The sequence below is a fragment of the Musa acuminata genome, chromosome BXJ1-11 (genome assembly GCF_036884655.1).
Source record: "Musa acuminata AAA Group cultivar baxijiao chromosome BXJ1-11, Cavendish_Baxijiao_AAA, whole genome shotgun sequence".
NCBI lineage: Eukaryota > Viridiplantae > Streptophyta > Magnoliopsida > Zingiberales > Musaceae > Musa > Musa acuminata.
Window position 1 is genome coordinate 26,042,941 of NC_088337.1, and position 16,068 is coordinate 26,059,008.

At 39.5% G+C, this 16,068-nt stretch overlaps 1 protein-coding gene across 1 annotated transcript; it reads left to right on the forward strand.

The window, feature by feature from the left end:
* The first annotated feature begins 218 nt into the window (after positions 1–218).
* LOC135597385 (protein ROLLING AND ERECT LEAF 2-like) lies at positions 219–5,117 on the forward strand. The gene is made up of 4 exons (XM_065090251.1): positions 219–1,496; positions 1,592–1,776; positions 3,697–3,920; positions 4,077–5,117. The coding sequence occupies exons 1-4, from the start codon at positions 383–385 to the stop codon at positions 4,870–4,872; spliced, it is 2,319 nt and encodes a 772-aa protein (XP_064946323.1). The 5' UTR covers positions 219–382; the 3' UTR covers positions 4,873–5,117.
* Positions 5,118–16,068: the final 10,951 nt, after the last annotated feature.

Consider the following 16,068-nt stretch of genomic DNA (forward strand, 5'->3'; position numbering starts at 1 on the left):
GCTGGTCTGTCGGCGATCGCATCCAACGGATGGCTGATTCCCACGTAGGCAGATAGCCTAAATCTTTTACCGTCAAATAAATAAATTAAATTGTCAAAAATAAGATATTTTTATACGGATACGAACGAGGTGGAATAAGGCAGCGTGGCGGAGTGAGGTGGGAACGACCGCACGTTTGTTGGTGCGTGATACTCTATAAAGTGTCTTCACATCTGTTGGTTTGGTCTATTTATCGAGATCTCGCTTTCTTTCCATGTACGGTAATTATACCGCGACAGTTGCCGTCTCTCGCTCGCTCGGCTCCATCGCTGGCCGTTGGTTGGTTGATTGATCGTGGTGGTGCTCGCCGCCATCGAGCGTGCCCGCTGGCTGCGGAAGGGGAATGGGTTGCACGGCGTCGCGGCTGGAGAACGAGGACTGCGTGCGCCGGTGCAAGGAGCGGCGCCGCCTCATGAAGGAGGCGGTCTGCTCCCGCCACCACCTCGCCTCCGCCCACGCTGACTACCTCCGCTCCCTCCGCCTCACTGGTTCCGCCCTCGCCAGCTTCGCAGTCGGCGAGCCCCTCGCTGTCTCCGAGCACACCCCGCCCGTTCTCCTCCGATCATCTGCCGCCTCCCCTTCGGCTTCCCTCCCTCCGCCCACGCTTCAGCCCCCTCCACCACCCTCTCCGTCGCCGCCGCCGCCTAAACTCCGCCCCCGCCACCGCCACCATTTCTCCCCCTCCCCTTCCCCCACCGTTGCCGGCACCCCCTTCCATAGGCCCTCTGCCGGCGCCGTGGCTGACGGCCACCCACGGTTCCCGGCTGTGAACTCGACGTATGCCACCACTCCCTCTCAGTCTTCCTCCGCCTGGGACTGGGAGAACTTCTACCCTCCGTCGCCCCCGGATTCCGAGTTCTTCGAACGACGGAAGGCCGAGCTTGAGGAGAAGAATCGCCTGCAACACCATCTTCCTCCGGAGGAAGAAGTGGGCGAATCGGACGAGGAGCAGATATCACAGGAAGAAGAAGAACAAGGAGGAGGAGGAAGAGAAGAGGTCCACTGTCGCGAATGGGGCGAGCGCTACACGAGCACCACCAGCTCAACCTCCAGATCCGACGGCGAGCCGGAGCAGGAGGATGACCAAGAAGATGACAGGGCCACGGTCTCGAGATCCGAGAGCATGGCCACCAGATCCGCCTACGGGGGCTTCGCCCCTAGTCAGGCGGCGCCGTCGGAGATCGCATCATCCGCGGCGGCGGAGGTGAAGTCGCGCCTGCGGCCGAGGTCGGAGGTGGGATCGTCGTCTGCCAGGTGGAACGCTGGCGGCCGGGAGGAGACTTCCTTGTCATCTGCCGTCGCCGAGCTGAGGATGGTGGTGCGCCACCAAAGTCTGGCGGAGATTGCAGAGGCGATCAAGGAGCATTTCATCAAGGCCGCCGATGCAGGCAGCGCTGTCTCAGATCTCCTTGAGATTGGCCATGCCCAATTTGATGGTAGCTTCCGGCAGCTCAAGAGTAAGTAGAAGGGCACCCAAGTTTCATTTGGGCTTAGACTTGAGATCAAATTGAAGCTTCAATGAATTGTATGCTTGATCTTATTCATCTTTCAGAGACGGTGTACCACTCAAGCAGTGTACTGAGCGCGCTATCCTCGAGCTGGACGTCGAAGCCGCCGCTGGCAATTCGGTACAGCCTGGATCCGGTGGCTTTAGAGGAGTCGGGTGGAGGAAAGAGCAATGGCTCCACTTTGGAGCGGCTCTTGGCTTGGGAGAAGAAGCTCTATGAGGAGGTGAAGGTATCATGTATCTTCTATACCTCTCGGCGATAACATTTGGTTTGCTCTTGCTATTCTTTATTTTCATCCTTAACAGTACAATTCTTTGCACATTTTAGCAAATTAAGGGAATTTTTTTGTAGATAGACAAATGCACTTGAAATATAATTAAGAATTTACATAGAAACAAGTGCTGCCAGAACAAGTTTGTAAACATTATTTTAAACATGGAACTGGATGTTAACATTGGAAACTGAGGAGCAAATATCTGGACCTCTTGCTAGATTAGTTTAAGTTGTCTTGAAATTGTAGGATGAGAGGAACGATAGTTGCTCTCTTCTTGATCTTTGTCCAAATTCTCATTGTATGGATGGTTACCTTCGCTCCATGTGTATTAGGACTTGGGGGCAATACCTTTCATCCTTACCCTTGAGATTGAGTGACAATAAGATCTTTTTTCCTTTTTCATTTTGCCATCATGTCAAAGCAAATCTTGTTCACATTAATCAATAACTTGATAGGCCCAATTTTAGTACCTGGTTCGATAGCTTACCATGTGAAAATTCCATTTTGCTTTACGATATGACTCTCTGGCTTAGCCACTAGCGGTTCTAGTGAACGTTTTAGTTTTATATAATTTCTTTCACAGATTCCTGTTCATGGCAGACTGCCAAGCAATTGTAATGCCATTAGAAACTCCTATGGGCCATGGGGTAGAAATTTTGTTGAATCGAACACTGTCCAATAATTAGTATGGTTCTGATTGTAATAGACCCTAAGGTCAATGAGTCCTTAGAATGCATCTCCTAAGCATTTGACCTGATTGACTGACACTTACATCTTCTGAGGTTGGTCAGTTGGTGGGAAGATAAATATTGTTGCAGGTTGATTTCAGATTTGCTGTTAGAGGGAAACGTAAAGGTGCAGTGCCTGGCCCATTATAGTTTATAAGATATTTCACTTGCAAAGAACCAATTTGCATGATGAATGTGGCTTGTTAGGCTTATTTTAAATGCGATGACTGGATTCTAGCTAATGGGATTACTTAGTGGTACTTTGTTGAAGTTCCTCTTTATCTTCATACAGAGGGGGCATTGTCTTGCGATCATTGTCTTTTAGGATTTTTCTTTTATGTTTTTCTACCACTAAGAGACTTGCTTTTTGCCACTTTTAAGTTATTCATCACAGTGGTTATATAAGGGACATTTCAAATTATTACGTGCACTAGGTGCATATAGACTCTTCCTTTGCTAGTTCAATATTTTATCCATATAGACAAATGATTTAGTTAGAAATGATCATGGTAGAGACTGATTAGAAATGAAAAGATCTATAAACCGTACCTGATGGCTTATGATTACATTTCTTTTAGTTAGATATTGGTGCTTATCTCATGCATTCATCTTTTGAGTCTAAGCTGCATAGTAGGAGATGATCATATAGTTATGCTAGCTCTAATTTAGCAGTACAGAAAGAATGTTGTACCATTTTCCACCCTGACACTCGTATAGATAATATTGTAACTTTTTAACTGAAAAACCAAGGATGAAATCACTTACATATCTGCTTTGTTCTCTGCAAGTGTAAACAAGTTTGGCTTATTGCAAAGATCCACATAATATGCCACATATTTGGATTAATTAAGAATACTGATTTGCTAAATGCTAGATGTGCACTACCATATTATTCATTTGAAACATTTTCATCGATCAAGCCATGCGAAAGGTCTTTGAAGCAGAAATGCCCATAAGCTTATTATGCTTTTTAACTTCATGCTTTTGGTCTTCAAATTGGTTTTCTATTAGTTAAATAATTTTCAGACTTCGTCCAGTTATCTCCGGCTCAAACGCAGCAGTCGAAGCACTCCAACCAGTACAGTGCTTTGGTCTTGCAATGGTGGTATTCTTATCATGGTTGCATCTTTGCTGTTTGAGTGTACAGGTTAGAGAGGGTGTAAAGATTGAGCACGAGAAGAAACTGTCAACATTGCAGAGCCAGGAGTATAGGCGAAAGGATGATGCAAAACTGGACAAGACCAAGGCCTCCATACAGAAATTGCACTCACTAATCATAGTGACATCACAGGCCGTCACTACCACATCTTCTGCTATCACCAAAGTTTGCGATGATGAACTTGCACCACAACTTGTCGAGATTTGTTATGCGTGAGTAACTCTTCCCTCATTGGAATCTTTAATTATTTATTTTACATTCTTCCTGTTTTCATCTTACACCGTTAAGACTTGCTTTTAGTTACGAGCACTGGAGGATAGTTGTTTAACTGTATCTAACCAATACCATAATCGTCAAATATCTTTTAGGCTTTTGAATATGTGGAGGCAAATGAATAAGTTTCATGAAATCCAGAACCATATTGTGCAACAAGTCCGAGGTCTTGTGAATCGTGCCTCTACTGGCGAGTCGACATCGGACTTGCATCGGCTGGCAACCCGTGATCTTGAAGCTGCAGTCTCGGCATGGCATTCAAGCTTCAACCGCCTTATCAAGTATCAGCATGACTATGTCCATGCCTTGTATGGCTGGCTTAAGCTCACACTCCTCCAGGTTAGCAGTGACAATCCCCAGAAAGACCATTCTTCACCTGTCGCAGTTGAGCTTACAGCCTTCTGTGATGAGTGGAAGCAAGCGCTAGATCGACTGCCTGACACAGTGGCCTCTGAGGCTGTCAAAAGTTTCATGAATGTCATCCATGTCATCTACACAAAGCAGGTTGAGGAATTGAAGATTAAGAAACGAGCTGAGACATACTCAAAAGAGCTTGAGAAAAAATCTACAGCACTGAGGAATACCGAGAAAAAATATTACCAGTCCTACTCAATGGTTGGACTTGCGCTCCCAGGTGGTGGACACGACAATGATGGACAAGTATTTGACACGCGCGACCCATTAGCAGAGAAGAAGTCGGAGATTGCAGCATGTCGGAGAAAGGTAGAAGATGAGATGATGAGGCATGCTAAGGCGGTCGAGGTCACGCGGTCGATGACCCTTAACAACATACAGACGGGCCTGCCCGGTGTGTTTCAGGCGTCGACAGGGTTCTCCGGCATGTTTGTGGAAGCTCTGGAAGGTGTTTGCCGTCGAGCTGGATCCGTTTAAACGGCTTTTCATAATTTTTTACTATCTTCTTATATATGTGATCAGGCAAAAGAGTATATAGTTATAAAACAGGAAGAAGATAATTCCCCATCTTTTGGTGTGTTAGGTTGGATAAGTCGGTGTAGATATCATTTTTGATATGATATTTTTCTTTTGCCCTTTCTGGAACGTGGAGGGAGGAGATGCTTTTGTACAGCCAAAATGGGTTGGTTGGGTTGTGCTTTAATAAAGATCAACTTTTCTTCTCTGCTGTTTTATATAGGGGATTCTCTAATTGCCAACTGAACTGATCGGAAGCTGGAATGGGTTGTTCAAACACATCTGAATCAGATCAAGGTATTTTACCTCTTATCGGACCTGTCTTCTGACCCTCTTATGGCATTGTTCTTTAAATCTCAAATCGAATGTATTGTCTTGCAGCAAACAAACAAACGAAAGGGCAGATTCTGGAAGATCAGCTGAAGTCTCCATCAGGAACAAATGGTGAATGGTATGTATATATATTTTTTCAGTTGGATTTTACTATAATTTAGTAGCAGGAAGATGCTTTGATTCTTGTTTGATCCCCTGAGTTCTCGGATTAACTGAACCATTTGTTTAGAGCTCTAATTCCAGAATGTTATATATGCAAAACATTTGTTGCTTTTTGCAACCCAAAAGCAACAAAACATTTGTTGCTTTTAAAAAACATTAAAAGGTATTCCTCACCTGTTGTGGAGGCAAAATTGGGTTAAAGGCACCATCTGGATAATATCCAAACCAAGATGTCTCCCGAGGAATCAGAACTGTATCATGCTCGAACTGTCCAGCAAGTAGAAATCATAAATAAAATATAGTAGTCCCATCTTGCAGGATAAGATGTAAATAAAGAAAAAAATTGTAATGCCAAAAGTAGTAAATATTTCATCTGTACTATCCCAAATGATCCTAGTGGTTCATCTCTGTCGCTAACCAGAAACACAGACCTTCAAGAAAATTGAGAAATGAAACAGAAGCTTTGTGAACTGACCATTACAACATCCAGAAGTCGATGACGAGGAGGACGACGAGAGAGAGGAACTTTCGCGTGGCCATTATTGCCGCCGTGTTCAGAACATTAACCATGTTCTCAACATTGGATGTTGTAATCAGCCAAGGTGCGGCCATCCTGTTTTCTAATATTCTCTGAGACAGTGGGCTGTAGATTATTTGTTATTCTTCTAGATTCGTCTTCTTTGTTTAAGTGATTTAAATTTAATCCCATCCTCGTATTAGCTGTCGACATTAACCTGATCGAATGTCGAGAGATTAATCTACTACTTTCAGTGTGAGCTTTTAATGGCCAAAAATTTATCTGCACTTTTGCTTGGAAATTCAAATATTTCAAAGGATAGTATAATGATGCATTTTATTAGTGACAAAGCATATGTATTTCATGATAACAAAAGATGCGTGACATAGATTAAACATATCAAAAATTAAGTTGGAATTGGAAGAGAGCACAAAGATGAAAAAGAGTTGTGTGGCATTGAAAGAAAATCATAAGAAAGAAGGAATAGGAGAAGACTAAGAAGGCAAAGCTCTAGAAGGAGTTATAAGTGGGTAGGGAGGCGAGCGACATAGATTGATGCGAAGGGTGATAGTGAAACGTTCAAATTATCATTTCAACTATTGATTTTATGATGTTCAAATTATCATTTCAACTATTGATTTTATGATGTCAATCCAACATGTGATGTCACCTACTATCTTTCATCATAATAATTGACTTTAATAAAATATGATCATTTATTTTATTTTTAAAATTATAAAAATCTTAATATAATTTTTTTAAATATAAACATAACTATTCCAATAGGAACTACTACGAGTCTACTATTTTTTTATTTGGATCTATACCCTTATATATATATATATATATATATATATATATATATATACTGTCGACAAGGTAAAAGGCTGTCCGCCATTTGACGTGGGGCGGCAATTCTATGTTAGATCTGCGTTCCGACACATAACCATTTCTTTTCGCTACACAAAGCCCACACCGGTAGTATAAAGTGCCCACTTTGTCCAATATCAAAACAAAAGATAAAAAGTGCATGGTCGAGCATTCCAAGAAAAATTACATAAAATTCAAATAATGTAAATTTGGTTGTTAATTTTCTCACATAATTCTAACCAAGAGATATTTCCAACTACATTTCATAAATTTGTTTAAGAGACTGATTTCATATGTGAGTATTAATTAAGGTTTGCTTCATGGTCGAATATTTGGAAGGTATGTATCGATTGATGAGAGGATAGTGCGTGGTTGTGTCAGATGTCGACACGTGGACACCTGCTTCACATCACCGTCGTGCCTAATAGGTCTCCACATGTTGAGGTTAGACGTGCCACGACCCTTCGATAAGCTTGATAGTATAAATAGAGCTTCCTCACCGCCGTTGCAGGCAAGGCTACGAAAGGCCAACCGGTTGAAGCAATGCTCGCAGAAAAGAGACATCCACGTAGATGGATGATCACATCCGATTCTCGTGATGATCGCCGCACACGTGGATGGACGACATTAAAGACTTCACGGTGCATCCCCCTGTGAGCCTCCGACAGATGCATGAATAATCTTTAATTATGATTCGGACGGTGACTCGTTCGATAATAGATTAGCAATTTTATATTAAATCTTAATCGTCACAAGTTTAGGATACCGATCGCGTTAGAAAAATGTGATTGGTCGAGCATTCCATGGAATAGAAAAAAAGAATGTTTTATAGGGGGAGGAGGCACAGGATCGATTATTTCGAGAGAAATGATGGGAAAAAGAATTAAGTCTCCAATTTCGAATCACCAACTCAAGCTTTTTTTTTTTTTTTTTTTTTTGTTCTTTTGTGAAATAATCCATCATCGAGGAACAGAAGAAAATGATGCATAAATTTAGAAAAAGCCATCACACTTGTTTTCTCCCTTTTATTTTTTAAAAATTTAAATAATAATTTATTCTGCATTCTGAATGTAAACGCCGGATATGAAACCTTATTTCGAATTCATAACTATTAGGACTCTAGCTAGAAGAGTTTGAATCTGTTGGGACTCTAGCTAGAAGAGTCATAATATGTTGGGATTATAGTTTATTGGGAAATCGTGAGGAGTCGACATCTCATGCGTAGCGAAAAACAAAACAAGACCAGATTAGCTAGAGTCATAATATGTTGGGATTATAGTTTGTTGGGAAATCGTGAGGAGTCGACATCTCATGCGTAGCGGAAAACAAAACAAGACCAGATTTCCCATAGTTACGTACTTGGCCGTTGTGCGACGATTGGTGCGCCCCGAATTTCCAGATCCAATGAAGAGGATGAAGGAGCACTAGCATACTCCTCTGTAGTGGTAATCCACGCAGCGGACGCGGCGACGATGCTCCTTAGATCACCGTGGGATCTTTCTCTCCCCATGCACCACGAGGCTGCCGGAGCCAAGGAGGAGGAGAGGAGACTGAGGAGAATAGGAGGGGTGTCCTCCTATCTATATAGGTGCTAGAAGCATATCCTTAACGGATCCTGTTTACACTGAATTTTTATCTCGTTCACATTGAATCTTTATCCAATCTTCCAATCGGATGGCCATGAGTCGTTTCCGTCAGAACTCCTTCTGATATAGTGAATTATTGCTAATAATTCACTCGACTCATCAACTATCGATGTACTAGGCCACTATGCCATAGTCCCTAGACGATACAAGAAGATCTAATCCTTCGAACATGTATATCCTTAGTTACCATGTATCTATAGTCTCTTATTCATCTAATCTTAGAGACCGGATATTGGGCATGGTAAAATCAGGCCCATACGAAATCCTGTCCGAGTCTCGCTCTAATCGGATTCTCCCGAAGAACTCCTCTCTCAATCCGAACGACCCTGGTCAGAAATTTTACCTGAGCGAGCACACGCGAGATATTCCTCTCATGAACAGTGAGCGAAATGACGGGCAACACCTTTCCTGTTATCCGAAAGCCCCATCCAAGCTGAAAGCCTTTTAACTGCAAATGATTCCAAGAAACAAAACAGTGTCAAAAGAATGGAATAAACAGAGTTCTTGGAAAGATTACAGCTCAACTTCGTACTGCCAGTTTCTCCAGATGCATGTATGCCAACTGTAACTCTACCAAATCGAACCAGATTATGCACCACCGGAAAATATGAATTCCAAGTTGTCACGGATAAAGTTCTAAACAAGATGTTTGATATAATACTTATGTATGTCCGTGTCTTCCTGTTTGTTCATGCTTTCCACAGCATGTAGAGAGATGACCGAAAGCTTAATAGTTTCATTTTAGTTGGGTTTAGTGATCGTTTTAGGCTTGTAAATAAAGGATGTGTCATGTGAATGTTAAATCTCGTATTTTGATGATGAAACCACTTGATATGTGTTTATGATTTAATCTACGTTTTGAGTGACGCAAGATGCTTCGATCAGGATGAGACAATTAAAGCAGAAAAATCATGTTGTGCCGGAGGAACATGTCAAAAGATTGGACATCGGGCCGGTGGATCGGTCGATGTATCGACAGAAGACTTCGGGCCGTGGATTCGGGCATCGGGCCAAGAAGACCGGGTATTGCACCAAGGATATCGGAGTTGCGGAGTCAACTAGCCGATTGGGCAATAGGCCGCAAAAGAGGATGATGCGTCGAAGAATCGGACGAAGCATCGTAAGACCAATGACATGTCGGACAACTTGATTATTGCTTTGTATTAATTGTCTCGATCGAAGTTTTATTAAGTGTGTAGGATTAACTACGATAGCTTGAAGACATAAAGCAAGTCTACCAGAGTCAAGTTCGATGGGTGTTTGAGAGTCCGCAAGAAGTCCGAAGAATCGTCGGAAGTGCTGCCGGAACTAACCGAGAAGGAATCGGGGACTTGCCGAAGTTTTCGGAAGTCCGTCAGAAAGATCAACGGAGGTTCGTGGAGATCACCGAGAAGATTCGGATACTTGCCAAAGACTAGTTGAACTCGCCACAAGACCGGGAGCTTGCTGGGAGTTCGATGGAAGAAATCCGAGGGTGAACCACTTGTAAAAGGTTGTAAGAGGGGTATTTGTCCTTCTCCTTCAAAGTGATTTGCTGGTGGAAGTTTGGAGCCTCATCGAAGAAGCTTCGCAAGTGGATGTAGGTCATTTGACCGAACAACTTTAAATTGGTGTGTTCCTTGAATGTGTGAGTACTTACCTTTCCGAAATCATTATTTACACAACAGCAAGCTTTCGGTTTTCATCTTCTCATGTTACTCGAGCTACTTTTATCTAGTCATTCATTGTCAAATCGAAATCTCTACGCGTTTTCGAAATCGTCTTTCAAACTTACAAGTTTTAATCCGCTGCACTAATTCACTCCCCCCCCCCCCCTCTTAGTGCCGCTCCGATCCTAACAATTGTTATCAGAGCCACGATTTTCTACTTTGGTTTAACACCCAAATAGAAATGGCTCTTTTCGGCTTTCAAGAGGGTTACTCTCTCATTCGTCCTCTCTTTTTCAATGGGACGGACTACACTTATTGGAAAACTCGAATGAGAGTTTTCTTACTTTGTTTGGATTTGAATTTATGGCAAATTATCGAAAATGGATTTCAAAAATCTTCTCTTCCGATGAGCTAATGAGATGAATCAGAGAAGAAGGTTTTTGCTTTAAACGCAAAGGCTATGAATGCCTTATATTGTGCACTTGACAAAAATGAATTTAATCGCGTTTCGATTTGTGATTCGGCTTTTGATATTTGGAGAACTCTTGAGGTCACTCATGAAGGTACTAGCCGAGTGAAAGAGTCCAAAATCAACATTCTTGTGCATTCTTACGAACTTTTCCGAATGAAATCAAGTGAGTCCATCGGAGACATGTACACCCGTTTCACGGATGTCATCAATGGACTCAAAGCTCTTGGTAAAAGTTTTTCTAACTTTGAACTAGTCACTAAAATCTTAAGATCCCTTCCAAAAAGTTGGGATCCAAAAGTTACGGCCATTCAAGAGGCGCCAAGGACCTTAAAACATTCCCTCTTGAAGAACTTATTGGATCTCTAATGACCTACGAAATGAACAATGTGACAAAAAGGGAACTCGAGAACAACCTTCCAAAGGACAGGAAGGATTTGGGACATAGAACACATGAAGACCACTCGAGCATAAGCTCAAGTGATGGTGAACTCGAACTCACTAAGAAATTTAAAAAGTTAATGAAACAAAAATTTAAGAACGAAAAGAATAGAACTGCTTGCTTTGAACGCAAGAAAAAGAACAAGAATTGGGATGAATGGAGCTCCTCCGAAGACAAGGAAAAAATCAAGAAAGGCGAGGTGGCAAACTACGCCTTAACCACTTTCAACGATGAGGTAATCAAAATCCCCCCAATTTACTTTGAAATTACATGATGCTTTTCATGATGTTTTTTAATTTTTTTATTTAAAAATAAAAATGTAAAAATATGATCATGCTCGAAATTTTGATAATTGTATGTTTTAGGAATAAAATGTTAGATATAAATCTAATGATTGTACACCTAGTAAGATTAATCTTATATGTGTGCTTGAAAAGTAAGAATGTGTATTTTGATGATTTTTGATTTTGATTGAAACCATGCTTGATGAAAATATTGAGAAGTTTAATATCATGCTTAATGATGATGCATGACTTTTGAATGAAAGACTTAATGATTTTTTTATGAATCTTGTCTTTGGTTTTCAAACATAATGTATGGTTTTGACATAAGAACAAAATTTGAGCTAAGATAAAGTCAATCATATAAATTAAAACTAAAGAAGTTTTAGTTATCTATAAGAATCATTCCAAATTATGTTCATAAAACCATTGCATAATGATGAAATTGTGTAATAAAAATATTAAACATTTTGAAACCATGTTTTTTTATGTCTTGCATAATGATCATGCTTAACAAATTTCAAAATTATGCATGATGAATCTTGCGATTTACGGATTATTGATTTTTACCGTAATAAAAGTACCTTATTGATCTTTGTTGTAATAAATCTTACACTTTCGGTTTTAAACATGATACATGTTTTTATTTGACATAAATGAAATAAATCACATGAATTAAAACAACTAAAAAGTGGAAAGGTTTCTTCTTAAAAAATTTATTTTTTCGACTTTATCGATTTTTCAAAAAGGGAAACTAATGAATCTATATGTATCACTTTTGTGAATCTCTTGAAAATAATCTTGATTTGATAACTTAAATGGGTTTTATCTTGATTTTTTAAAATTTATAAATTGAGATTTCTTATGCTTAAGTCAAGATTCTATATGCATGAATTAATGTTTTGTTCTCTTATTAGATTGAATGAATTCTATCTTTTTCATGATTTCTCAAGAATTCTTTATATTATTTATTTAAGAGGAGATTTGTTAAAATGAATCACGGTTTCTTTTGATTTTTCGGAATTATAACTTGAGTATTCATTTTGTAAATCAAGATTGTTAATAATGATTCTCTCGTTTTTATCAAAGAGAACATTTTTCAAAATGAATAATTAAGCTATTTTCTCTTGATTTTTTGATACCCACAATTTGAGGTAATGTACCTTGATGCTAGAAACATTTTATGCATAAATTGATTTTCTTTATGATTCAATACTCTTTGTAATTATGATATGTTTATCGCATGATATGATTGAATCACTGTTATAAAAGAAAAATAAAATTGTTAGCTTGCTAATTGCAAAAACATATGCTAACTTGAATGATAAAACATGAGATTGTCTATAATGCAAATTTATTGTTCTTATGATGTATAGATTGAGATAATGATTGGAGTCTTGATAGTTTTTATGACAAAATTTATTTTCGATCCTAAATGATTGATGATATATATATATATATATATATATATATATGTTTTGGCACAAAACGGACAAAGACATGCTTGTATGAAACAACTAAATAGAGAAAAGTATTTTTCTTGAAAATTCTTTTTCTCTATCTTATTGACTTTGATGAATCCATTTGTATTATTTTTATGAATCTCATGAATTATTAAAATGATTTGAATTTAATGGATTTTATTGAAATAATGATCTTGATTTCTCATAATTATAATTTAAATTTTCTATTGAATGAATCAAGATTGTTTTCTATTTAAAAGCAGATTTGTCAAAATGTTTCATAGTCTTTTAGTATTCATGATCTTAATAATTATGTTTTGAAACTTTATGTAAATCAAGAATGTTCATCATGATTCTCTCTTCAAATATTTAAAGAGAAGAATTTTCTAGATAAATCATGATTTTGATGATTGAATATTTGATATGCATGAATTTAGATCTTGCTCTCCTACTATTCTTTTTGCTATTTACCAAAAAGAAGACTAATTCTAATAAACCATGATATGCTATATGAATTTTATTATATTCATGAAATAATATCTCATCACCAAATTTTTTTTGATATTCCTAATGTGATGGAATGAAATTATGCATGAAATACAAATGAGGAGAAGTTGTGATCATGCATGGTAGGAGATAATTTGATAAGTTGATACCATCATGATATGAAACATTTATGATTTGCAATGATGCATGCAATACTTGTGCTTTCTAATTATGATGTGATGTGTTGCATATGATATAAATTATGATTTAAAATACTATGAGTTGTTGCTAAAATGATGTATTATAAATGTTGATTTAATGTTTTGTATCATGAATGCTCTAAATGATGAATGTTTAATATCATGATCAAAATGTTGATAAATAGTTAAAAATTTTAGTATCATGTATGATATCCTCATAATGTTGATCGATTTGTTCAATATCGTGCATGAATGAAATATAAGGTTTTTGAAAATGTGCATATTTTAATTTAAAAATATAATAATGCATAAATAAGATTGATACTTACCTTTGTCATAAATGAGGGAAAGGGTCTTCCCTTCTTTTTGACAATGATAAAGGGGGAGATAGCAAGCTCCCACAAGTCAAGAAAATGCAAAAACTTGATTACCTTCTTGCATATCTAAAGAGAAGATGCAAATGTAACACTTGCCACTTGCCTAATGTAAAACATTATTTCTTGCTAGTTTGGCATTTTGCTAGCTTGCACTTTGCAAAAAAGTAAAAATGACACTTCCCAAAAGAGAAGAAAGAGCTTGCTATCTTGAACATGATAAGCTTGCTTATCGTAAGAAACAAAAATTGCAAATAGTTGCTATCTCAAAATGCAAAATATGCTAACTTGCTACGGAAGCAAAATTGCTAGCTCAAACATTGCAAAGGAAGCAAAAATTTGCTAGCTTACAACTTGCATATCGTGAAAATTGCTAACTAGTAGTCTAAAGAGAAGTAATCAGTTGCTATCGCAAGAAAAGCAAACATGCTAAACTTACACATCTTTAAATGCTAGATTGCATGATGATGAAATTTGATACTATGTTTCTGTATTGAACTTAGATATTTCAAAATACATCAGAGTTGGAACTTCTCCTTTTTGTTGATGACAAAGGGGGAGAAGTATGTTGAGGTCATGTCATGATTTGATCATGATATGTTGCTTGGATTTTTTAATCCAAGAGTTTCTATCCATACGACATATTGATAGGAGGAGTTTGTTTAAACTCCGGGAGTTAAGGTTAACTCCGTCATCAAGTGGTTGTCATCATCAAAAAGGAGGAGATTGTTAAATCTCGTATTTTGATGATGAAACCACTTGATATGTGTTTATGATTTAATCTGCGTTTTGAGTGACGCAGGATGCTTCGATCAGGATGAGACAATTAAAGCAGAAAAATCATGTTGTGCCGGAGGAACATGTCAGAAGATTGGACGTAGGGCCGGTGGATCGGTCGACGTATCGACAGAAGACTTCGGGCCGTGGATTCGGGCATCGGGCTAAGAAGAGCGGGTATTGCGCCAAGGATATCGGAGTTGCGGAGTCAACTGGCCGATTGGGCAATAGGCCGCAAGAGAGGACGATGCGCCGAAGAATCGGACGAAGCATCATAAGACCAATGACATGCCGGACAACTTGATTATTGCTTTGTATTAATTGTCTCGATCGAAGTTTTGTTAAGTGTGCAGGATTAACTACGATAGCTTGAAGACATAAAGCAAGTCTACCAGAGTCAAGTTCGATGGGTGTTCGAGGGTCCACAAGAAGTCCAAAGAATCGTCGGAAGTGCTGCCGGAACCAACCGAGAAGGAATCGGGGACTTGTCGAAGTTTTCGGAAGTCCGTCGGAAAGATCGTCGGAGATTCGTGGAGATCACTAAGAAGATTCGGATACTTGCCAAAGACTAGTTGAACTCGCCACAAGACCAGGAGCCTGTTGGGAGTCCGTCGGAAGAAATCCGAGGGTGTATCGGAAGTTCGCCGAAAAGCTCGCCGGAAGGAAACTCGACGTTGCCGGTTAAAAACTTGCTTAGGACTATGTCTTAAGCTCGTAGTTTGTATGTAATTAGGGTTAGGATTAAGGGTTAATCCTATAACCCGGTTAGGGGCCAATTGGGCCCGAGTTCGGACTGGTTTGGGCCAAGTTTAGAGCCCAACCAGTGAGCTGAAATAGTCTAGGCGGTGGCACTGCCCAGCACCCGAGAAGTCGGGCGGTGGCACCGCCAGCTTCGGGAACCCAAGAGAATTCAAAATTTGGAGCTCAAATTTGAATCCTCTTGGGGTTTATAAATACCCCTCAATTCTCAACAGAGAAAAAAACCTTTAGAGAAGCAATAGATTTAGATAAAAAGCCTTAGCAAGTCTTGTTTCAATTGCTTAAGTGTTCACCTCCTTCTTTCTCTTTGAAAATTTGTAAGAGTATGAACCACTTATAAAAGGTTGTAAGAGGGGTATTTTGTCCTTCCCCTTCAAAGTGATTTGCTAGTGGAAGTTGGGAGCCTCATCGAAGAAGGCTTCGCAAGTGGATGTAGGTCATTTGACCGAACCACTTTAAATTGGTGTGTTCCTTGAATGTGTGAGTACTTACCTTTCCGAAATGTCGACGTCAACGTAGATGGTAGTGGTCATCGCAGTGTCTACGGCGAAGATGGTGATCATCTCGTCGTTGACCAATTGAACAAATCCCAATCTTGACCCAAAGCTAGGGTCGCTAGAGCTCTTACTGCTTTCCTCATTGTCGCGTTAGTTCTCGCACCACCTTTCGTTGAGTGGTCCTTTTATCGCTCTACATCTGTATCGACGTCGATGTAGTTATCAAGCGACA

What these genes read in the sequence shown, in the direction of transcription:
- LOC135597385 (XM_065090251.1), top strand. Translation starts at nt 383, where the DNA reads ATGGGTTGCACGGCGTCGCGGCTGGAGAACGAGGACTGCGTGCGCCGG. An exon ending in AGCTCTATGAGGAGGTGAAG is followed by an intron (nt 1,777 to 3,696) that starts GTATCATGTATC and finishes TTGAGTGTACAG; the next exon opens with GTTAGAGAGGGTGTAAAGAT. An exon ending in CTTGTCGAGATTTGTTATGC is followed by an intron (nt 3,921 to 4,076) that starts GTGAGTAACTCT and finishes AATATCTTTTAG; the next exon opens with GCTTTTGAATATGTGGAGGC.